The sequence below is a fragment of the Phascolarctos cinereus genome, unplaced genomic scaffold, assembly GCF_003287225.1.
Source record: "Phascolarctos cinereus isolate Bilbo 61053 unplaced genomic scaffold, phaCin_HiC Scaffold_2;HRSCAF=192, whole genome shotgun sequence".
NCBI lineage: Eukaryota > Metazoa > Chordata > Mammalia > Diprotodontia > Phascolarctidae > Phascolarctos > Phascolarctos cinereus.
In genome coordinates, this window is record NW_027555625.1 from 339,252,010 (window position 1) to 339,276,086 (window position 24,077).

Below are 24,077 nucleotides of genomic sequence, written 5' to 3' on the forward strand. Positions count from 1 at the left end.
AACAACCCACTGAGTTATGTAGGGCAAAAGTTATCTTTATTTTATAGATGAGGAAACTGAGGCTCTGAGAAGTTAAATAACTTGCCTTTGGTCATACCAGATCATTTCATAGGTAGAGCTGAACTCAGATTTCCTGACTCCAATTCCAACACTATTTCCATTACACCTCTCTACCTAATTATATTTATATAATATAAAGCATCCAAAACAGTTAGCATTATTAATATGATCAGGAAGCATATAAAAAAGATCAGCAAAAATATACTCCAAGAAGCATATTGTCTTTTCTTCCTTGATCTTTTTTTTTTTTAAGTAGGATTCCAAGGATGGTTGGACCAATTCACAGTTCTGCCGATAGTGTCTTAAAGCCTTGTGTCTATCTCCTTATAGTTCCTCCAAGATGAAACTATTTCATCTTTTGTCATCTTTATCCATTTTCATTTAAAGGTTAAACTTGAAAATTGTTTTCATTTGCATTTTCCTCATTAGCAATTTGGAACAATCTTTTATAAAAGATTCCAATTCTTTTGAGAACTGTTTCTTCATATGTTTTGACTACTTATCCACTGGGGTAATATAAAAACTATAATACTGTTTAGAACTATTATGTGTGAATATGCAAAGGATCTCTGATTTCATCAGGATAACAAACTTCCAGTAGAGGAGCTCCCTACTCCAAAGCACATCACTACTAGGAACTGCTCAAGGCGCATAAATAACTTGTCCAAGGTCACTCTGCTAAGCATTGTGAAGAGTTGAGATTTGAACCCACATTCTTTTTTTTTTAAACAATCATATTAAACATATTTCCACGTTAGTCATGTTGTAAAGAATTAAAACCAAAGGGAAAAATCATGAGAAAGAAAAAAAAAGAAAAAAAAAAGAAAAAAAGAAAATAGTATGCTTCAATCTGCATTCAGACTCCACAGTTCTTTCTCTGGATATGGATAGCATTTTCCATCAAGAGTCTTTCGGGGACACTCTTAGCTCCTTCCACAACATTTGTCTCTCTGTCTTACCTCCCCCCACCGGTGGGATGATGCTTTGTTTTTTTCTAACATGCAAGTGAATTGGATTTAAGTGAGGGAGGGCTGTGCAAAGTCACCAGCCTCACTTTCTCCTCAGGAGCCATCTGAGTGCAGTGGCAAGATAAGATATTAGGACTACTGGAGGTGGCCCTGGAGACCTTAGATCTTTTATGCTAAGGTCTCAGTTTGACTGAGGCAAGGCAACATTCACTGATTAAGACTAGGACCTCGCAATGGGCCTTCTGCAAGCAAAATCAATAATATCGAATTGGAGCTTGTCTTCATCACAGCAATGGATGAACATTGGGTATGTGACTATGCCAGAAAGAGATAGAGAAGGAGACAAGTAAACTTACCAGACAACTGAATCAAAACCAAAGATTTCCTACAGAAAACAGGGGGATCATATTCAAAGAGATCAAACTGAGTAAGCATCAGGGGCTGTAAGTCACGAGGAAAATAAATGCACTATACAATACAGGGAGATTTCCCAGGCATTGAAAGCAACAGAAAAGAAAACACACATATGGCCATAAGTATCACAACAAAGTTTTTTAAAAAGAAAAATTCATAATCCAATGATTCCTTTAATATCATAAAAGTTGAACAAACTTAATTAACCAGAGGTATGATTTCAAACATCCCCAAAGGAAACAAACCTAGTTAAACAGACTTTATAGGTAAACTAAGTCATGTTACAGATTAAACTACATTTAGAGGGTTCACAATGGGTTGATTAAGGGAGAAGGGACTTAATATTAACAGAAAACAGGCTTTTAGTTAACTAAAAGTTCTAGGAAAAATGGCCCTGAGACTTGAATAAAAATTAATAAAAGAAATGCAATTTTATATGTAAACTCTTTAATCCAAATTTGAATTTATTACTGAAACATAATCAAAGCCTGTATAGTCCATTAGAAACCAATCATATGTGTGTATATATATACTTGTTCTTAGAGAAAATAGTTTTATCTTGTTTGCTACTCCATTAAAATTTAATTTTTTTACATAAATAAAAAAGAGTCTTTCAGAATTGTCTTAGATCCTTGTATTGCTGAGAAGAAGTTATATCAAAGTTGGTCATAGCACAATGTTGCTGTTATTTTGTACAACACTCTCCTGGTTCTGCTCATTTCACTCAGCCTCATGAGTCCACATCTTTCATACCCTAAGTCCAGATATTTACTATAGCACACTACATTGGGTGAGTCAGCCTCCTCTTTCTAGGCCTTAGTCTCCTCACCTGTAAAAGGAGGAGAGGAAGTTGGATTACATGGTTTCTCCAGGGTCTCTTCCAGCTATAACTCTAAGATTTTATAACTCCATGGACTGTTAAGCATTGGTTTTTGTGATCTCACACAAAATGTTACTTTTTGATGGGAAAGATCTGTACTATAATTCATCAGTGGCCAATGTGTAAACTCCCTTGACTCATGAAGACAGTCAATCTTTAGAGAACTTTCTGAAGCACTAAGAGATTAAATTATTTGTCCAGGATCACACAGCTAGTATATATCAGAGACAGGACTTGAACAAGGCTAGTTCTCTATCCACATGACCTCTCAAAATAATATTATGGCAAAATAAATACTATTATAATTAATTATAACATATCAACATTTGAAATGTTCTCCTTAAAATTTAGTAAAAGAAAAATTTTACCCTTATTTCTGATTCTATCCGTAAACAATAAGGCTGATTCTGATACTGCTGTATCTCTCCAGTAATTTCGGCTACTTTCCTTCTTTTACTAAAGTTGATTAGTTCTTTCCCTTGTTTTTTAAGGAAATCATTATTCCCTTCTTCAGTCTTCAGAATATTTGTTAAATATATTCCTATGAAAAAAAAAGAAAAAATTCATTATTCCATTCTCATTTTACACTATAGTAAATGTTATTAGGAGACAAGGATAGGGCCTAGGACTAGATCTGTAATTTAAACTGATTTGGGAATCCCTTGGTGAGAAACCTCTTTCTACCAGTGTTAAATTGGCACTTTCTCTGTGACTTTATAGTCTTAGAGAGTTGCCCAGATTCCTAATAGGAGAAGTGATTTGCCCAGGGAAATATAGCCTGTATGTCAGAGGCAAGTCTTCTCAGCTGGCCTTTAGGCTGGCTCTCTACCCACTATGCCATGCCCCCTTGCATTAAATGTTATTAACTACATATTTTTTGCCTCAAAAGGGCACAAGCATTACAAGGTATATAATATATTAGGGTAATCAAGGATCAACTATGGGATTCTGAAAGCAATGTTTTAAATATATAGTGTTGGCAATTTAACAGGTAAATCCTAATTTATTTAGTGGTGAATATGCCACTAAAAAAGATTCTTATAAAAAAAATTTTAAATAAAGCATTTTACCTTTTTTTACTTTATTTGAACAAAAAGATAAAAGCAAAAAGGGAAGAATCTATAAATTCTACATTCTAGATTAAGAAACTTTTTCTACCCCTGACCAACAGTTTTGTAATGATTCATACAATCAAAGGATTTGTCACTAGAAGAAATGTTAAAAATCATCTAGTCCAATCCACTAATTTTAACATGTAATGAATCTGAGGTCCAGGGAAGTTAAGGGACTTGCCCAAGATACAGGTGGGATCATTGCCAGGTCTGCTTCCTTCAAAACCAGTGTTCTTTCCACTTGGTCACCCTTCAAACTCATTCAATCCAACAAATCTTCATTAAGCACTTACTGTGGTAAGCACTGGTAGAAAGACAGATTTGAGAGCTTAAAGTGGAATGGGAAGACATGCAGGGATGTACTGGAGCCTGCTCAAACTGGCTTGTGAGAGATGATTTGTTAAATTTTCATAGTGAGATTTTACACCATAGAAATAAGCTAACACTGCAAATCAGGGATTGATTGGTTTTCTGGACTGTCTAAGATTTAAGAAAATCATGGTAAAATGTTAATAAAGCAGATTAAACTTAAAAGTGTGTTGTGTATCCCTTCTCCCCAGAGAGTCAGTTATTAAACATTTACAACACACTGCTAGGGATACGGCTCATACACTAACAACCATAACAACCACAAAGACCATGATAAATGCTTGAGAAGCACAGTCCCACTTGAAATTAAAGAGGGAAAACAATCAATGCTGGTTAGTGGGAATCAGGAAAGGACTCGTGGGGAGATGGTAGTATTTGGGTTAAGCTCAGAGTTAAGAAAACATGGGGCATGGTAAATTATCCAGTTTAGCTGGAGCTTGTCATCAACACTAAACCCTGATATAGTAACATTGGGTCAATTACCCAATACACAATGCTGTTAAAGAATTGTCACTATTAATTATTTTGCCTGATGTTGTGTTTTCACAGAACCAATAAATTTACCAGATCACAATTTATTTGAATGTTTCTCTCAAAACCTATATTCAGATATCAAAATTAATTATTCTTCTTTGTTTCCATGCAAGTACACAGTAACAGTTTGTAAACTCCTCAAATATTAGTTTATGTAAATCATTCTTTAATAGCACTGAAGAAAAACACCTAACACAGGAAATGCAAGGATTTTTTTCAAAGCAAAAACCTTGCCTACTAGATACATAATGCAATATGTTGAAAGGAAAGAAAAAAATATATAAATATATATTGACAATATTATAAAATGAGTATCTGGTAACTTACCAAAAAAAGGCACACAAGGTGGGTTGATTGATTTAAGTTTTGCTAGGTATTTTTTAAAGTGATCTTGGCTTAATTCTACGGCTTCATCTAAAATCTTGCGTTTTCTTTCCTGTAATGCCTTAAAAGAAGTATAAATTCTGTCAAAGGTACAGGTTATCATTCCCTTTTAATCCTGTTGCTATAAATGGATCATATTTTATTAAGTTCATGTTAACGCCATGTATATTTTTTTAAAACTACCAATATACCTCCTTTTATGGAAAGTCAATGACAATACCTAAAAGGGTTTTTCACTTAACAAAATGATCTGTAAGAATTTGATTTACACACAACTTTTCAGAAACACATACCACCTAAAATAAGGAATATTTTTATTTGTTCACGAACACAAAGCCCAAACACATTTAATACACACACACACCCCCACACACACATATACCTCTCTTTCCCTCATTTAAACGATAAATTAAAAGATGAAACCTAAAGACTGCATTGTTTTTGAAGCTCTGCCATCTTTCATGTTTGATTTCATGTCAGGTCACCCTGCTCCTAAGTGTTACATTACATATATTTAACTTTTTCTGAAACTAAAGTTTTTATAGCACCTCTTGAGATAACTAAGCCAACCTAAAGTTCTCAAAAATCAATGAGTTCTAGTCAGCAGATCAAGTACTTCTCCCAAGTATTTCCCATACTGGTGTCAATTTCTGGTTGTTTTTTTTTAGCCCATCCTTAAATGCATTTTTTTAAGTGAATTTAAAATTTAAAAAGGGTACGAACTGAAATTTTTTATTGTCGTTTTCATAGTCCAGAAAACAGCAATACAAATTTCCCTATATTATTCCTTCTTCAACCATATTCTCAGGCAATAATCTTCTTTGGTCAGTCAAGATGGTCACATGTGGCACAGCAACAAAGCTCATTCACTTGTTACGCCTTTATACTAAGGCACACTAGAAAAAAAATCTATACATCCTGCATACTATATACCACTAAACTTAAATAATCTAGTTTCAGTTTTACATTTTTGTCTGCAATAATATCTATCATACTAAAGAGATTTTCTAAAACTGTAATTGCACATTTTATATATGACATATACAACTGGACCTATGACTTCACAGATATAGGAAGCTCTTAGGTGCAGACACTCCCTGTAAAAAGGCAGGTTGGCACCTTTTCTATAACCCATTTCTTAGTTGGAGATTAACTACTTTGGACTTCTGTGACTAACTTCACCATACCTGGGAAGGATAACTTCAGCATCCTTTAAGATCTCATCAGCCTTGGAATTCTACCTTATCACTACACTCTGCCTCTCTAATTGGAGACTGGGGCCACAAACTCCAAACCCCCATTTAAAGAGAAACCTCAGTTCAGGTATCTCTTCATTTCTCATCCAGCTGTACTACTTGAGGACTTCTCTGACTGACTTCTCCACCTTACCCCCTCATTAGGTACCTTTTCTTCCTTTCTGCTCCCATCAACGGACCTTACTTGAGGGCAGGGCCAGTCTTTCTTTTTTCTTATTTTTATTCCTAACACAGTGCCTGGGGCATAGGAGGTGCTTAATAAAAGTTTATTGACTAAAGGGTTGCCTACCACACTGAGAGGTTAAGTGATTTGCTCAGGGTCACATAGTTTTCCTATATTAGAGGTGGGACTTGAATACAAGTCTTGTTGGCTTCAGTCTGACTCTCCATCAATGCCATACTGCCTTCTTACAACATTTAATGCAAGTATATAATATATATATATAAGTATATACACACATACACATACATATATAGATTTAGATCTTTCTATATATACATTGTTTCTTCTTCTTTTGGAAGAAGGAAATATTTATGGTCTAAGACTTACTTCAAATGTGTGGTCCAATCGGTACACAGATACTGAATTCACTGCACTGACTACCTCTAATACACCATTGAAATTGTTCAAGTCTTGAAAAACTTGCAAAATTTCTATAATTCTACTTAATATTGCCACTCGTTCTTCAAAGTTTTCTGCTTCTACTATGCACCTGGTCAAAAAGAGATACAAGGAAATACGGCTTAGAAAATTTGCATGAGTTTTAAGAATTGTTTTTTAATTAATTTCAATTTTGACATTAGAACTATACGACACATATACTTACTTTTCAAACCAGAGAGTAAGATTTGTAGTATGCCGAATCATTTTCAATAAATTTGGGGAATTTATTTCTTTATCTTCTTTAGTCCACACACTTCCCACAAGTTCAGAAGGCTGCACTGCCCTGTTGAGCCAAAGATCAATGAGAAGGAAGAAAAGATTAAGTTAATATTTATAAGAAGTAGAAATAGAAACAGTCAGTATTAGTAAATTCTGAACTGTGCATTAAAAAAAATAACATATATACACAGCAACTAATTTATAGATCCTTCAGGCCTTTTGGTTTCATAGAAATTATTCTCAGTGACCACATCTAGGATAGAGAGAAGGAAGGTTCACAGGTTCTCTCTGGTGAGGCAAATGAAGAAGTTGGTGGAGCAGATTACATTTCACATGCCCAAAGGCAACAAGAACAAGAATTTCAGTAGATATTTGGTTCCACACTGACTCAGTCACCAAGTCTTGGTCAGTTCTACCTTAATAATATATCATCTAACCCGCTTTTCTCCACTTACACAGCCTCTACCCTAGTTTACACCTTTATAATCTCTTGTATAAACTATTGCAATAGACTTCCCACTTTCAATCTCTCCTCTCACTAATGCATTGTTAGATAGCTACCAAAATGATATTTCTAAAACACAGATTGGACCCTATCCCTCTCCTAGTAAGATCTTTAATAGTTCCCTACCACCTCTAAGATAAAATAGAAAATTTTCAGCCTAACCCTTAAAGCCCTCCACAATATGTCTCCTAGTTACTTTTCTGGTCTGTCTTATCAGTCCCGTCCACGTCTTCTCCATTCCAACTCACAGTCTTTCTTCTTCCCTCTCTCCCTTTCCCACTCCCCTCCCCACTCAGCTCCTGCCTTCACACTAGAGGACTTCAACATACATACTAATATTTCCTTAAACATTCTATACTCCCAATTCCTCAACTTACTTGTTTTACATGACCTATTCCCCCACCCCACCATTTTGTTGTTATTGTTCAGTCATTGTTCAGTCATGTCCAACTCTTCATGATCCCATCTGGAGTTTTCTTGATAAAGATACTGGAGTGGTTTGCCATTTCCTTCTCCAGCTCATTTTACAGATGAGGAAACTGAGATCAACAGGGTTAAGTGACTTGCCCAGGGTCACACAGCTAATAAGTGTCTGAGACTAGATCTGAACTCAGGAAGATGAGTCTTCCTGACTCCAGGCCCAGGACTCAATCCACTTCTCCACCTAGTTGCCCCCTACCCTACTACAGAGATGGTCATTACTGTTGATCTTGCTTCCATCCACAAATGCTCCACTTTCATGTTCAGGAATTTTGAAATTACCTTATTTAATCACAATCTGTCATTTTACCTCTCCCTCTGCCTTGCAACCCCAAACACTGTTCTTCATCTTTTTTGTGACCTCCAATATTTTGACCCCTTGGCTCTTTTAACAGGTCATCACCCTTTCACTCTCCTTTCCCCATCTTGACCCCATGGTAAGTCAGTTCAACTACACCACACTCTCCTCTCAAATTCCTTGCTCCCTTATTCTGTCACCAATCTTTCCCCTGCCAAGCCTCAATCTTGGATTTTACTCCCATCATCTACTGCTTTACTCCTACTCATGTGCTACTGAACTTGAGAAAACCACAAAACCATGCTAACTGGGGTCCACTACAAGTTGATAATCTGAAATAGACCCTCACTGCAGCAAGGGAATCCTTTTATACCTCTCCGACTTATTATACCATTTACCATAATGTCTTTTCCAAACCTTTTTGTCCCTCCTCAAACCTCAATTGACTTTCCTTTCCCTCAACTTCTTAGCTTCCCCCTCCCCCCTCACCTTGACTCATATCTCATTGAAAAAAAAAACTAAGGCCATTCACTGAAAGATCCCTCTTCTTCCCTTCTCATTTCACATTATTTAGATGCCTTCTGCCATTATTTTCTCCTTCACTCCTATCTCACTTGAAGAGGTAGCCCTTCTCCTTGCCAAGAAAAATTTCTCTATATGCACAAGTGATTCCATTCACCCCATCTTCTCTAGCAAATGATCCCCTTTATCATCTGCACTCTCTCACTTATATTCAATCCCTCCCTATCTACCAGCTGCTCCCCTGCTATCTAAAAATATCCTTATTTATCCCTAATCATACTACAATCCCTGTTAACTATTGTCCTATATCTCTTTTACCTCTTCTGGCTAAACTTTGCGAGCTTACAATTGGTGCTTCCACTTCCTTTCCTCCCTCTCTTTTTAGCTCTGTGTATTCAGCTTCTGACCTTATCATTCAATCAAAACATCAAAACTGCTCTCTATGATGTTAGTAATGAGCTCTAAATTGCCAAATCCAATGGCCCTTTCTCAAACCTTATTCTTCGTGACCTCTCTCTGCAAGCCTTTGACACCATCAATAACTCTTCTCCCAGATATTCTCTTCTCTCTAGGTCGTTATGACACTGCTTTCTTGTGGTTCTCTGCCTCCATTCCTCCTTTCTTTTTCTGGATAATTATCCATGTCATACCCATTGAGCATGGGGAAAGTGGTCCCCCAAGATTCTGTCCTGGGACCTCTTCTCTTTTTCCTCTCTACCATTTCGCCTGGCATTTCATTAGTTCCCATGGTTTCAATTATCATCTCTATGGAGATGACTTTTAGATCTACTTGTCCAGCCCTACTAACCTCTCCAACCTCTAGTCTCATATCTCCAATTGCCTCTCAGACATCTCAACTTGAATTCTAGTAGACATCTTAAACTCAACATGTCAAAAACTGAAATCATTATCTTTTCCCCAAAACCCTTCTCTTTCTGAACTTCCTTGTTACTGTCAAGGACACCACCATCCTCTTAGTCACCCAGGCTCACACCTAGGTATCATCCTCAAATCCTCAAACTCTCTCACTATCCCTCATACCCAATCTGTTGCTAAGTCCTGTCAATGTTACCTTCATAACATCTCTTATATATACCCTCTTCTCTAGTCTGACTCTGAAGTCACCCTGGTACAGGCCCTCATCATCTCTTACCTGGACTATTTCGAGAATCTATTGGTCGGTCTCCCTGCCTCAAGCCTCTTCCCTCTCCAGTCTACTCTCCATTCAGCTATCAAACTGATCTTCCTAAAGTTCAGGTCTAACCACGTCACTTCTCTAATCAATAAACTCCAGTTGCTCTCTGTCACCTCTGGGATCAACTATAAAATCCTCTGTGTGGCATTCAAAACCCTTCATAACCAGGTTTCATAACCTGGATCCAGTGACCCTGTCCTCCTTGCTGTTCCTCACATCCCGTTTCCTGACTCCATGTATTTTTATTTATGGTCCCTTAAGACTGAAATTCTCTTCCTCCTCATGTCTAAGTCCCAGCTAAAATCCCACCTTCTATGAGAAGCATTTCCTAATCCTCCTTACTGTTACTGCCTTACCTCTGTTGATTATCTTCAATTTTTCCTTGTATGTACATAGTTGTTTTCATGTTATATCCCTCATTATACTGTGAGATCCTTGAGAGCAGGCAGTTTTTTGCTTTTCTTTGAATTCCCAGAACTTATTATATAATAAATGCTTAACAGTATATAACAGACTAAGAGTCACCTTGGCTTACTAGCTATTTATCATATAAGACATTCCAAATTTTATCTCCATGACTTTGCACAGGTTCCCCCAACCACCACCCTGCCATGTCTAGAATGTATTGCTTTTTTACCACTATCTTAAAGAATCCATAGCTTACTTCAAAGCACTTCCTCCAACACAAGTCTACTAGGTTTACCGTACCCTTGCCTTATTCCCATGTAGGGAACTGCTGGTGAGGAAAATCCCTCTACTAAATGAAGATTTCACTTTTAATACATTCTAAAATCAATTTTTTTAAATGATATTTTTACACTTTCTCCTTGCTACCTATCCATATGCTAGTCAACCAATGTCCAAATCCTACTTTCTCCATGAAGTTTTCCTTGACTACTTCAATATGATCTCACTTTCTCCTATGGCATTTACATAAAACAATTTGCACTTAATTATATAATTCATTGTATTGTTTACTGTCTGCATTAGTCATGTTTTCACAAGACCACAAAACTACCAACTCTTCATCTTGGCATTTGAGGATCTCCACAATCTGGTGCCATCATGCCTTTCCATTTCAATTAAAAAAACATTTAACATCTACCAAGTACACACAAGAAACAAAGACAAAAATGAAACCATCTTGTCTTCAATCAGCTTATGTCCTACTTAGCAAATGCAATGTGTACATACAAAAATATGATACCAAGTAAACTATGAGAGTGAAACCAGCTGGGAAACCAGGGAAGATATGGTACCTAAAGTGAGTCTTAAAGGAAGACAAGGATTCTGAGATGTAAAGAAGGAAAAGTATATTTTGGGAATGGGGGGGTGCCTGGGCAAATGAATAGCTGGAGAAGATGGAGTGTCAAATTCCAGTTTGACTGGAACATAGAGCTCATGAAGCTGAGAATGAGGTAAGTCTGGAAAGGTGGGTAAGAGGCAGATTGCAGAGGGCCATAAATGCCAGGCTAAGGAGTTTGTATTTAATCTAAGTGATGGGAAGCCACTGAAAGTTTTTGAATGGGGGAGTGTCAGGGTCAGATCTGTGCCTTGGGAAGAATACTTTAGCAATTTTGTAGAAGATAGAATGGAGAACGGTGAGACTGGAAACAGGGGCACCAACTAGCAAGGTGTCAGGGCAGTGATGACAATAAACAGACTTAGAATATAATGCCTATTTTCATTTTTGTTTTGGGTATTCCTAGTGCTTAGCACAATATGTAGCACACAGTACACTCTTAATAAATGCTTACTGATTAATTAAATTAGGGTATGGCGTACGCGCGTGCATGTGTCTGTGTGTCTGTGTGTCTGGGTGTCTGGGTGCCTGTGTATTTGTGTGTGTGTGTGTGTGTGAAAAGAGGTTAAGATTCAAAAGCACTGAATACCAGACTTCAGAAGTAACAACATTTTCATAGCACTAACAAAAAAAGTAAAACACAGTTTGGCACAGCAGATAAATGGCCTTGTTTAAGCCCTGCCTATGACACACAATGACTCTGTGACCTTGGGGAGTGAAGGAAAGGGAAAATCAGGGAGAACTCGCTCAAATGAACCTGAAGCAAATCAGTGATCTGAATGATGTCACAGTAAGGGAGTATCAGCTCCAATAACCTAACCAAGCATCTGAAGCCAGATCCCAGTCTTGGCCTGGCAGAACAGAAGTGGAGACAGAACAACCACTTGAGAGGTTACTGAAGGGAGACTGGATACAGCCACACAGTTCTGGAGCTATATAGTAGGAGACAGAATCAACTCAGTTAGCTCCAAGACAACAGCTCCAAGATCAAATTAGGAATGAACTAGGAACTTGGGAAGAAAAAAAAAAGACCAAAAGGGTAATTAATAGCTTGTAAAAGAAGGTGGAAACCTACTCAAATAGTATACTTCATGGAAAATTAGAATGGAACAAACAGAACTCACTCCATAGTGAGAAATATTAGAACAAAGTGAAAAGATTGAAAAGATAGAAGAAAATGTTAAAATGTAAAAATAGAAGAAAATATAAGACATATAATTTTGCCCAACTATATGCCAATATAACCAACTTACATAAAATCAATAAATATTTACAAATATTCTACTCACAGGTTTGGCTAGGTTTGAAGGGTTTTGGGGGGGGGATGGGGGGTTATGGTAACAATAGAAGAAAGGGTAACCTATACATGAGTAGTTTTCTAATACTCATGCCTTTCATTTCATGGAAGGAAGAGTTTAAAATTCTGTTTTTACTTGCTAAAGCTTTTTATCTCTTTCATCACCTAGAATGTTCTGAAAATAATAGGAGCTTAGGGGCAACTAGGTGGCACAGTGGACAGAGTTCCAGCCTTGGATTTAGGAGGACCTTAGTTCAAATCCAGCCTCAGACACTTGACACTTACTAGCTGTATAACCCTGGGCAAGTCACTTAACCCCAATTAACTCACCAAAAAGCAAAAAAAAATTAAAAATTACAGGAGCTTGATATATATGATTAGCAAAATGAATAAAATTGAATTGCTACTTCACTGAAGGAGACTAAGTGTCAGCTTTGTTTTCTCTCTAGGTCATGGAATCTGGTAATATGATTTCACTGTAATAAAAATCCATGGTGACAATATAATTCTGAAAATCTACATGGTATGCCATATGAAATTTTACTTGCAGTAGTCAAATTCTATACTTTAAAGTTTCAGAGCCCAGCTCTGATACTTATAAGCTACATGACCATGGGGTCAAATCATCCCTTTAAGCCTCAGTTTCCTAATTTGTAAAACAGAGACAATACTTAATCTGCCTGTAAATTTTTTTTAAAGGAAAGTACTCCATTAACCTTAGAGTGAGATATAAATGTGAGTTACCTCTATAATATAAGCATAAATAGCTTATATTATGATTTGTTGAACAGATAAAATACCAATGTGCCTACGGGGCCCTCAAAAGCTGAGTTATTAATAGATAATTTTAAATTCTCTACCTGTGGCAGCATTGAATTACCTGTAGAGGTCAGATTCCAGAAGTGTTAGTTGACGTGCAATTTCTATTGGATGAAGGGTCATGAGATCAAATGTTTCATACTGTCCTGGTCTGCTAATATGCCACTCAATTGGTGGTGGTGGACTTTCGAAAGTAATATTATGGCTAATTCCATTTGCCTGAGCTTGTTTTTTCCTCTTGATGATTTTAACAATTGATTCTACCCACTTCTTCATGGTTTTTCCTGAAAAATAAAAAAGATCTGTAGGAAGACCTCATATGCAAGTATGTCAACATACCGGTCAAATAATTTTGCCAAAACATTTACTTTATGCTATTTTAGGAACTACTCAAATCATAGACTATGCAGCATTCTAGATGACAGACAACATATACAGAAATTTTAAAATGTCTAGGTTTATAGATTTTATATTAATCAGTTCTTATTAATTAATTAATCTATTTTATATTAATCAGTTACATTAATCATGAAAGTAAAAAAGAGAAACCAATAAAAATGGCATGTTTTAAAAGTGGAACAAACACTTCAAAATGACTACTTTTTAAAAAAATCTTTTAAGAAAAAAGGAGAGGAAAATTAAGCCAGCCTTAAATCTGGTGTGTTTAATCAATGCCTAGTATTGTCTTTGGGCAAAACTTAATGATTTCACTCAGTGAAGCAAAGAATTTGTCCATTTGTCTAAACTTGTATTCTTTTGATTTAATGATGTAATGTTCTGCTCTGAAATGTCAAGAAGTAAACCCTATTGCTATTTCACTGTCTTAATATGCCTAGAAGTGCATTTTCTGTTTATCACAGAAGGAAGAAAAATATTATAGGTAAACTGCAAATCATCCAATAACCTAGGAAATGAGTATTAACAGATACTTTCCACATATTTTCTTCAGGTTAAAAGTATAATAGCTGAAAGATAAAACATATAGGATCATCTGGACAAGCCCCCTAACTTCTTTAAATATAGAACAACCACAAGAACTCAGAAGCCCAAATAACAAGTTTAAAATAATTTTGAAATGACTCCAGGTGATTCTAAACATGAGTTATCTGATAAAGGCAAAACTCCATATTGTTCTAATTGTTGTTCCATTTACTTTAAAATTAGATGTTTGGGCAAAACAATAAAAAAGCATTATCTTTTTTAGAAATCACAGATTTTGAAAGTAACCAATTCAAATTTAAGTTACAATCAGACCTTGAAATGACATACCTTTTACGCTTGAAATAAAGGATTCTAATTTTTCGAGTAACTCCAGATCTCGCTCAAAATCATAAAAATGATGTTCTACCCAGTGCCGAAATACATTTAGTATCCTAATAAAATGGAAGATAATAAAGAACACATTTTAGTGTAATCCAAACACTCAGCTATTATTTTTTACATTTCTCTAATACCACGGTGACAGCCCTAAGTGCAAGGGTTAATACAAAATAAAGGGAAAAAATAGCTACTCCCAATAAAATAAGTATTTGTATAACATCTTTAAAATTTTGACAATGTCAAGACAAACTTTTTTTTAAAACCCTCTTAATAGGAATATATATGTATAGCCTATATCAGATTGTGCACCACCTTAGGGAAGGAGGTAGGGAAGAAGGGGGAGAAAAATTTAAAACTCAAAAGCTTATGGAAGTGATTGTAGATAATTCAAAATAAATTGATTAAAATTTAAAAGACAAAAACAAACAAAAAAATCCTCAAAGTACTTAATATTTTAAAAAAAACTTTTAAAATCATTTTACCTTAAAATAAAAATACATTATTGCTCTTATGATTAATTAGCTAGTTATCTTAAGAAAATTTTCCTTATTCATATGAATCTAGTGAAAACACTGGATTGTGGCCTCAGAAGAACTAGATTTTAATTCTGTTTCTTAATAGTTCTTGGGTAAATAAAAAGTTCTGGGTAAATAAAAAACTAAAACTCTTTAAACTTCAATTTCCTCACTAGTGGTTAATTAAATAGGGATTTTAAAATACTTTCACTAACAGCAAAGAATTGGAAACAAAGTAGATGCCCATCAATTGAGGAATGGCTAAATAAACCATGGTACATGAATATAATAGAATATTACTGTGCTGTAAGAAATGATGTATCTAATGAATACAGAGAAACAGAAAAATCTACATGAATTGATAAAGTAAAGAGAGGCAAGGAAATTATAAACATGATGACTAAATAATGTAACTAGAAAGAACTACACACAAAAAATCAAAAGTGAATTTGACAAAATGATAAAGATCAAGTAGGATGCAAAAGAAAACATATGAGAAGATATCTTCAAACCAGCCCTTCATGGATGTGAGAGATTCACAAATGTTAAATGTTAAACAAGTTTTCAGACTTTTTCAATGTATTCATCAATGTACTGATTTTTTCCCCTTTTTTTGTCTTAAAAAACTATTTCTTATACAGAATAGCTCCTGGGAAGGGGAAGAGGAAGGATACTGGAGATAATTATGATGATGTAAAAGACAGAAGACATTAGTAAAAACTTATTAAAAGACACTTTCACTATGTACCTAACAGATAGTTGTGAATATTAAAAGAAATAACATTCTTATAACTAGCAAAGCACTATATAAGTTTAAGTTGTTATTAATCTATAAAGAGTAGAAAAACTACTTTCAAGTTCTTAAGTGGGAAGGGTATTTTAGAATCCACAAAACATACTACAGAAACCTTAAGCTTACATATGTGGTGTGAGGTGATTAACTGAGCATTCTAGAAGGAGTCTGGACAGAGAGCTTTTAGGAGGTGGGGTTGTGGGATAATGCCTATGGGCATCATAGGAAAGAGAAAAGAATTATAAACTACTTATCAGCTCATTTTTTTGCTTCTGCCTCACTGGCTGCTCCTTTTATAAACTAGCTAGTGTATTGGGCCTCACTGGTTATTGCAAAGATCAATGCTGAGGTGACCAATAAAGCCCTAAACTTATTACCCAAGTCTAGGGGTGAAAGGCAACATAGTGTAATGGTGTGAACTTAGAATCAGAAGATCTGGGTTCAAATGATGCTTCTGACACTTAGTGGCTATGCTATGTTGGGCAAGTCATTTAATATTTCTAAGTCTCATGAGATTCCTCATCTGTAAATAAAGGAGGCTGTACTGTGGCCCTTTCGTGCTCTAAATTTATGACCCTATAACCAATGACCACAATGCTGATTAGTTATAGTTTGTGTGCTTCCAAACATGAAAATTTGTAAAAGGTTCTTAGTAAGGAAGATGACTTTTCTAAAACCAAATATTTATAGTGATTCCACAGCCAGAAGTTATGAGTTCCAAAATCAAAACTAGCAGATTATCAATAACCAAGATGGTTTTTAAAAATTTATTTTAAAAACACTTTGCAAATTATAAAGAACTGAAAAGGCTGTATTTGCTAAAATTTGTCAGACGGAACTTAGGAAATTCTTCTGCCACATGAAATGCACAAGTAGTAAACAAGTCTTCCATTAAAAGAGAAAGAAGACAACTCAGTTCTGCTGCTAACACTTTAATAGGCAGCTGGATGGCACCATAGTGCACAGAGCACCAGGCTTAGAACAAGAAAAACTTGACCTCAGACACTTCCTAGCTATACAATCCTCCATTTGCCTTAGTTTCCTCATTGGTAAAAAAGGGATAATAACAGTACCTCCCTCCCAATGTTGTGAGGATCAAATGAGATAATATTTGTAAAGTGTTGAGCATAATACTTGGCACATAGTAAATACTATATAAATGTTAGCTATTTATTATAAACTGCGCATGAGGTTTAGCCAAAGCACTGCTGTTTCTTTCTACATATTTTTATCTTATTTCTCTCAAGTTAATTTCCATCAATTAGTAAGACAATTTTCTTGTTAAAAATCTCTGTAGATTTTTTTTGTGAAAAGCTCTAGAGCTTCCATAAAAATAAAGTTATATAAAAGTTCAAGATAACTAGACAAGAAAAAAAATAAAAAAGAAAAGTTAAGTTCAACAACAGTCAATTTCAGTCTATTTTTTTGTCCTAGATTTATTTCATTGTTATAGGGAATTCTGGGCGAGGAATCTGTGTCAAATACAGGCAACAATTCTACAACATAATCTTAGAAAGCTGCCTGAGGGTGAAAAATATGTAAAAAAAAAGAAAAAGAAAGAAAAAAAAAAGAAAGCTGCTTGAGGAATTAAGATATCAAAAGACTTGTTGAGGATCAAAGACCTGTACTCTATTCACTATGCCACCACTGCTTCTTAAGATAGGGATACCAATATACACATATATAGATTTGTATACATACATACATACATACATACATACATACATACATACAGATAGATGTAGGCAAAGATATATCTCAATATAGAGAAATAGATATACCTATCATATCTGTACATAATTTTATAGAGCTTAATTATACTTGAAAATAAATACTAGGACACTAGTTTATAGGAATAAGAACCCATTTATAGAGAAAAATCATGTAATTGTAAATAACCAGAGCACACTTTGCCACCTGAAACTTAACCGTGTTTGACTATATATTCATGCATAAAGGAAACATAAAGAAAGATGGCAGCAACACCTGCATCTGAGAAAAGAGGGGACAAGTTTGTGCTATATGGAAAAGAAAAATTGGGTGGAACATGAGGAATATAATACTGGGCCTCAAACCTAAGTTGTACTGGTTGGACATATTCTTTGCGAAACCGTTTCAGATCTGCACTGATTGGTTGCTCTCCTTTCTCCACTGCCAATTTATCTGCTTCAGTAGGTTCTGGCTCAGGGATTTCAAACCTAAGGACAGAGGAAAATTAAAGACAAATGCTTAGTTATTTTTGTAGGTAAGAATTACAATGGATGGGAAAAGTTCAGGTAAATACTCTCTAATCTGCCAACCATAGCCTCTTTAACCCCCCACCCCCATCCAAACAAAATCAACTTTTAAAAAAGTAGAGTAGATATAAAGAAATAACAGACAATTCAGAGTAAGCAATTAGATAATTATTTGACTAATTCAACATTCTGGCCACAAGGGTCCTTTCTTTATTAGAAGATATATTTGTAAACTTCAATGGAAATGAGTAGAGTATTTTTGCACCACAGATTTAAAAGTGTACCTGTGCTTCAAATACTGTGCTAGAAAGAAAAAGTTAGGCAACTAAATATGCCTTATCCTCCACCCACTTCCATCTGGTAAAAATAATAAAAAATATAGCAAAACTAAGAAAATAACTGATGGTTATATAGTTTAAGGTTTCCAGGTGGCTCTACAGCAATATAACAATGAAAGCAAAGAACTGGAAACAAAACAGGTGTCCATTAACTGGGGAATGGCTGAACAAATTGTGTAATGCAAGGGAATTTTGTAGCACTATAAGAGATAAGGAATATTCTAGAACAAAAGAACTATGGGAAAATTTGTATAAAGTGATGCAAAGTAAAGTGACCAGAACCAAGTAACCAATTTGCCCCATGACCACAACAATATAAAGGCAAAAAATTCTAAAAGAACTCAAAACTTTGAATAAAGCAATGACTTACCATGATTTCAAAAGACTAATGATAAAGCATATCTTCCACCTCTTGGTGGAGAGATAATGGAATAAAGCTACAGAAGAAAGCATGCATTTTAAGATGGGACCAATATCTTGATACATTACACATATTTGTTATACATATTTATATGTATTATACATATTTGTTATACATATTTATTATACATAACACATATTTGTTATAATGAATAATTGGGGGCAAGGAGAGGTAGATTAGTGGGCAATGAAAGGAAAAAAGAACAATAATAAAGCATTTTAAAAACTAAACAAGAAAAAAATCAGAACTCTAATCAATGCAACAACCAACCATGGCTTCAGAGAACTAAAGTATGACAGGTGTGGAACAAGGCATACAGATGTTAGATTATGGCTAGTATGTTGACCTGTCTTGCCCCATTGCATTTCTTAGTTACAAGGGAAGGTTTTATGGAGGAGGGGACACTAGCTGGGAAGTTGTTGTGATGTAAAAAGGGCATCATTTTAAAAAAACAACAGAGAGAAGGAAGGGAGTATGATAAAGTTCTGATGATAAATTTTCCAATAAAGGAGAGTCAAATAGTACTAGTTATTTTTCCTTCTCAAAGAGATGAAGACAATTTTTTTCAGAGAAGTATTTTTTGGTTTTTTTAAATGTCTAAGTATCACATTCTCTAGAAGTTATTGTTTCACTGAAAGGCAACAGTTGTCCCTCTCCACCTCTAGGTCAATTCAAGGTCAATTTCTCTAGAGCTAAATTTGGATGGAAAAATATTTCAATCTAATTATTCATATCTTGTCATTTTTTTTCAATTGATTATTTTCCTTTCCATTTCTGATGTTATCTGGCTAAATGCTTTCTCATTTTTGGAAATTCTAAGTAAAGGAAGTAATATCTTTTAACAAGAAAAAAAGTTTGGTTTGGTTTTGAAATAAATTTCTCCATTGACATCTCATTATAACATGGAGGTGACAGACTACATTTTTTGTTGTCTAAAAATGAGCCTGGCTAATTGTGGGGGCTCCAGCTGGATCTCAGGGTAAAAAAAAATTTTGACCACAGTAATTTTCAAAGAACCAGTTCAATTTCACATTGTCTTCCACTCTTCAGTTCCTTACCCATCCTGTTCTCTCATGCTCTGCCAAATCCCAACCCTGAATTATACCCCACCATCCACCTTTTCAGCTCCTACTCAAGTGCTGCTGGATGGTTCTGGAGGAAGTTACACAACCATCCTATCTAGTCTCAACTGAACTTCACTGCAACAAGACAATTCTTTTATTCCTAACTAATTGATTCTTTCCAAGCTCTCTGGATGTTGCTAACATTCCATTTTCTCAAGGCTCCCACAGCACGCCTTCCCCTCACACTATAACAAGGGGTTTCATTATACTTTCCTAAGAAATAAGAGGCCATTAACCATGAGCCTCCTCTTCTCCCTTACTCTGAAGCTTAAAATTGCTTGACATCATCCCCATTTTTTAACTCTAGTCTCTGATAAATAGGTGGTCTTTTTCCAAACCAAGGCAAATTCGTCTACCTGTTTTCTTGATCTTATCTCCACTTCATCTCCATTGTCAGACTATCCTCAAAAATCATTCCCTACCAACTTCAAATCTCTCTTCTCAGATCTATATATCCAACCTTAGTGTCTCTCTTAGGCTCCAAAACTGCATCACCAAACATCTATTGGACATTTCAAATGCTGTCCCTAAAGTTTCTCAGATATACCATGTCCCACACAGAATTTATTTTTATATATATATATATATATTTTTTTTTTTAAACCCACCTCTCTTCCAAACTTCCTCTAAGGACACTACCATTTTGCAGTCAATCAGATTTGCAAACTTGCAAACTTATTCACTCTAGCCCACTTAATATATCCAATCAGTTGTCAAGTTTTGTTATTTCTACTTCTTGCATCTGTCCCCTTTTCTCCATTTACATGGCCACCTCCATGGACCAGGCCCTCATCATCTCTCTCCTGGACTATTTCAATAGTTTCTTAATTGGTCCCCTTACTCAAGTCTCTCTCATCTATCCTCCACATACCTGCCAAAATAATATTCATAAAGAACAAGTCTGATTATGTCACTCCCGTGGCTCAATACACTCTGGTGGTACTTAATAAATGCTTAATAACTAAATGACCCTGGACAAGGGACACTTAAACCTCACATAAGTTTCCATTGTTTTGGTGGTTCTTTTCATTTACATTATTGGAGTCATTTTGTATGTTGTTTATTTGGCTCTGCTTACTTCACTTTGCATCAATTCATATAAATCTTTTTACTGCACTTCTGTATTTATCATTTAATCATTCCTTATATCCCGATAATATTATATTTATGTGCCACAATTTGTTTATCCATTCCCCAGATGATGAGCATCTACTCTGATTCTAGATCTTATCTATCACAAAAATGGCTGCCATAATATTTTGGTGTTAATGAAGCCTTTCTTTTTGTCACTGACCTCCTTGAGGTATATGCCTAGAACCAGAATGTCAAAGTCAAAGCATATGGATATTTTAGTCACTTTATTTGTATAATTCTAAATTGCTTTCCAAGGTGTTTGTACCAATTACAACTCTACCAACAGTTCAATAATGTCTGTCCTTCTACAATCCTTCAGGTATTAACTATTATGAATTTTTGGTCATTTTTGCCAATTTGCTGGATGTGATATTAAACCTTAGGGTTGACTTGATGTGCTTTTTTCTCATTACTAGTAATTAAGAGCACTCTTTTATACTATACAGTTCTTAATGGTTTACAATTCTTTTGAGAACTGTTCATGTCCTTTGACCATTTATCTACTGAGAAATTATTTGGTTTATGTCTTTAAAAGGACTGGAGATTATAAATTTTTACAAGTTCTACCCCTTAAAATGAATTGTTAGTTATTTAACTATATATTTAATATTAAATTAGCATATACACAAGTAAAATACTATAAAACTTGGGGGTTGAATGAAAGAACCAGTGAAGTCCCTTCTAATTCTAAATCTAAGATCTTAGGAAATGTAGATATGAAAATCTATATAATGGGAATTAACTTTTTTCAGTGGTGGTTGTAAATGAAATATATGTATTTTTCTTACCGTTCAATCAATAACTTCAACAATTCCTGTGGTTTACAAAATGAACGATAGGTTGTAAGAAAAGTACGCACAAAATTGGGATCTGTGAAGGTAAAATAAATAAAGATTATTTATAAATTTTCTCCAGTCTAATTAAATTAAAAGTAGAATACAGTGATGTGTCCCCTAGAGGAAGTTAGATGGCACAATGAATAGAGAGCTGGGCCTGGAGTCAGAAAGACCCGAGTTTAAATCCAGACTCTGACACTTACTAGCTCTGTGACCCTGGGCAAGTCACTTATCATGTTTGCCTCAATTTTCTCTATTGTAAAAATGGGGATAACAGTACCTACTTCACATAGTTACTGTGAGGATCATGTTTGAGTTGACACTATATAAATGTTTATTTCCTTCCCCTTCTCTCCCTTCCTCTCCCACTAGTCCACCATCAACTTAAAAAAAGTGGTTTTTAACTTCTCTTAAAAACAAAGGTAGTGGAACTTCAGACAGACTTAGAAGAGGACAAAGACCATATATACTTTTTATTTTTTAATTATTTGAAGAATCGAGGTTGTTAATGTTTATTCTATAGGGACTCATACAATTTTACTCCATGTCATATAATTGGTTGTCTTTGTTGATTATTATTATGAAAATAGCCCCATTTGCATCTTCAACTTTTCCTCAATCAGGTATAGAATTTTAAAGCCAATTTGTTCACTAATGTGATAGTTAATCTTCATTTTAAAACTCGTGTAGGGGCCATGAGAAAAAGCAATAAATAACTGTGCATTAAACAAAGTAAAACCTCATTATTATGAAACCCAAGAGAATGGAGAAAAAGTGGATATTAAATCCATCTCACAATAGTCAGCATATAGTTGGCATTTTTCTCTTTTCATTTAACTTGCACAAAACCTTAGAGCAGTCTATGGTGCCTGAGCTAAGCCTGGAGGGTATTAGGGATTATAAGAGGAAGAAGTGAGAAGAGAATCCATTCCAAACATCAGGGATAACCTGAACAAAGGTATAGAGATGAGAGATGGAATGGAATGTAGAAGAATAGTAATAAGATGATTTTGGCTAGACCTTTTGGTGTAGGAAAGAAATTGATATGTAATAAGGTAACAATTCTTTACTATTTACCTGTTACACTGCGAGCTACTACGCTGAGTGCTAGGGAGACAAATACAATGAATGAAATTATTAGCATGACTAGGAAGGTGGAGTGGAGCTAGGTTGTGAAAAAAGATAGTTGAGGGAATGTACATAGGCTGATATCCAAGCCATGTCAAGAGCTTTAGAGGAAGTCCCCCCAACCCCCTAGCATACTAATGAACCCCTTGTGAAGGAGTTATTGGAAGACATGGCCAAGATTGGCACAAAGTGGGCAGGCATAGATCAGCTGCAATATGCACCAACATCAAAGGATCCATCATAACAGTCAAGTATTTGAAAAAAATGTACAAACACTGAATAACTTTATTTGTAACGAGATAATTTGAGGGTTTTTGGTATATACCATTTTTCCCTTTTATTTTAAGAGGGAAGGGAAATCTGTACTTAGTGGTGGCCTACATTTGAACTGATATTTTGGGATCCTAATGAGGGCAAATACAAGATAAGCAGTCAAAAGTTGTGGCTGTCTCACTTAATCTGAAATATATGATTAAGTGTTATTTTAAAATAAGATTTATTTTAAATTAGAGAATTTAATTTTAAATTTAAATTTAAGAATTATTAAAGCTTATACCATAACTGTATTACTGTAGGGAGGAATTCTATTCAAGGATAGGTTCTATCCCTATATGGGGTCATGACCCACAGTTTAAGAAGCACTGAAGGGGTTGCAAACAGAAAAAGTTTAAGAAGCCCTGTACTGTATGATCTGTGAGGTCCCTTTCAACTTCAAATTCTATAACTCATTGCTTAAGGCTTTTATAAAACTACCAAACCCAGTATATTAAATGTTTTATGCTTATATTAAAAAATGAATCAAAATTCTCAGTGAAATCATTTTTAATATGCCTTGATACTATGTATGTTCCTGTCATTCATGCTATCATCTTCATTATAACTTTCTAAGTAAGTAAATATTAATATAAATTTAGTTTTGTAATTTAAAGTGCAAATATTTGGTGAAATGTTT

At 35.0% G+C, this 24,077-nt stretch overlaps 1 protein-coding gene across 1 annotated transcript in view; it reads right to left on the reverse strand.

The window, feature by feature from the left end:
• SOS2 (SOS Ras/Rho guanine nucleotide exchange factor 2) overlaps positions 1-24,077 on the reverse strand; it is a 117,356-nt gene that overhangs the window by 21,634 nt on the left and 71,645 nt on the right. Inside the window, exons 11-18 of the mRNA XM_020991309.2 lie at positions 21,950-22,031; positions 17,983-18,105; positions 14,549-14,652; positions 13,341-13,563; positions 6,805-6,924; positions 6,528-6,690; positions 4,665-4,782; positions 2,691-2,863 (exon numbers count right to left, since the gene is read on the reverse strand). Of these exons, the coding sequence (XP_020846968.1) occupies positions 2,691-2,863; positions 4,665-4,782; positions 6,528-6,690; positions 6,805-6,924; positions 13,341-13,563; positions 14,549-14,652; positions 17,983-18,105; positions 21,950-22,031 (1,106 nt within the window). The remainder of the gene's footprint in view (positions 1-2,690; positions 2,864-4,664; positions 4,783-6,527; positions 6,691-6,804; positions 6,925-13,340; positions 13,564-14,548; positions 14,653-17,982; positions 18,106-21,949; positions 22,032-24,077) is intronic.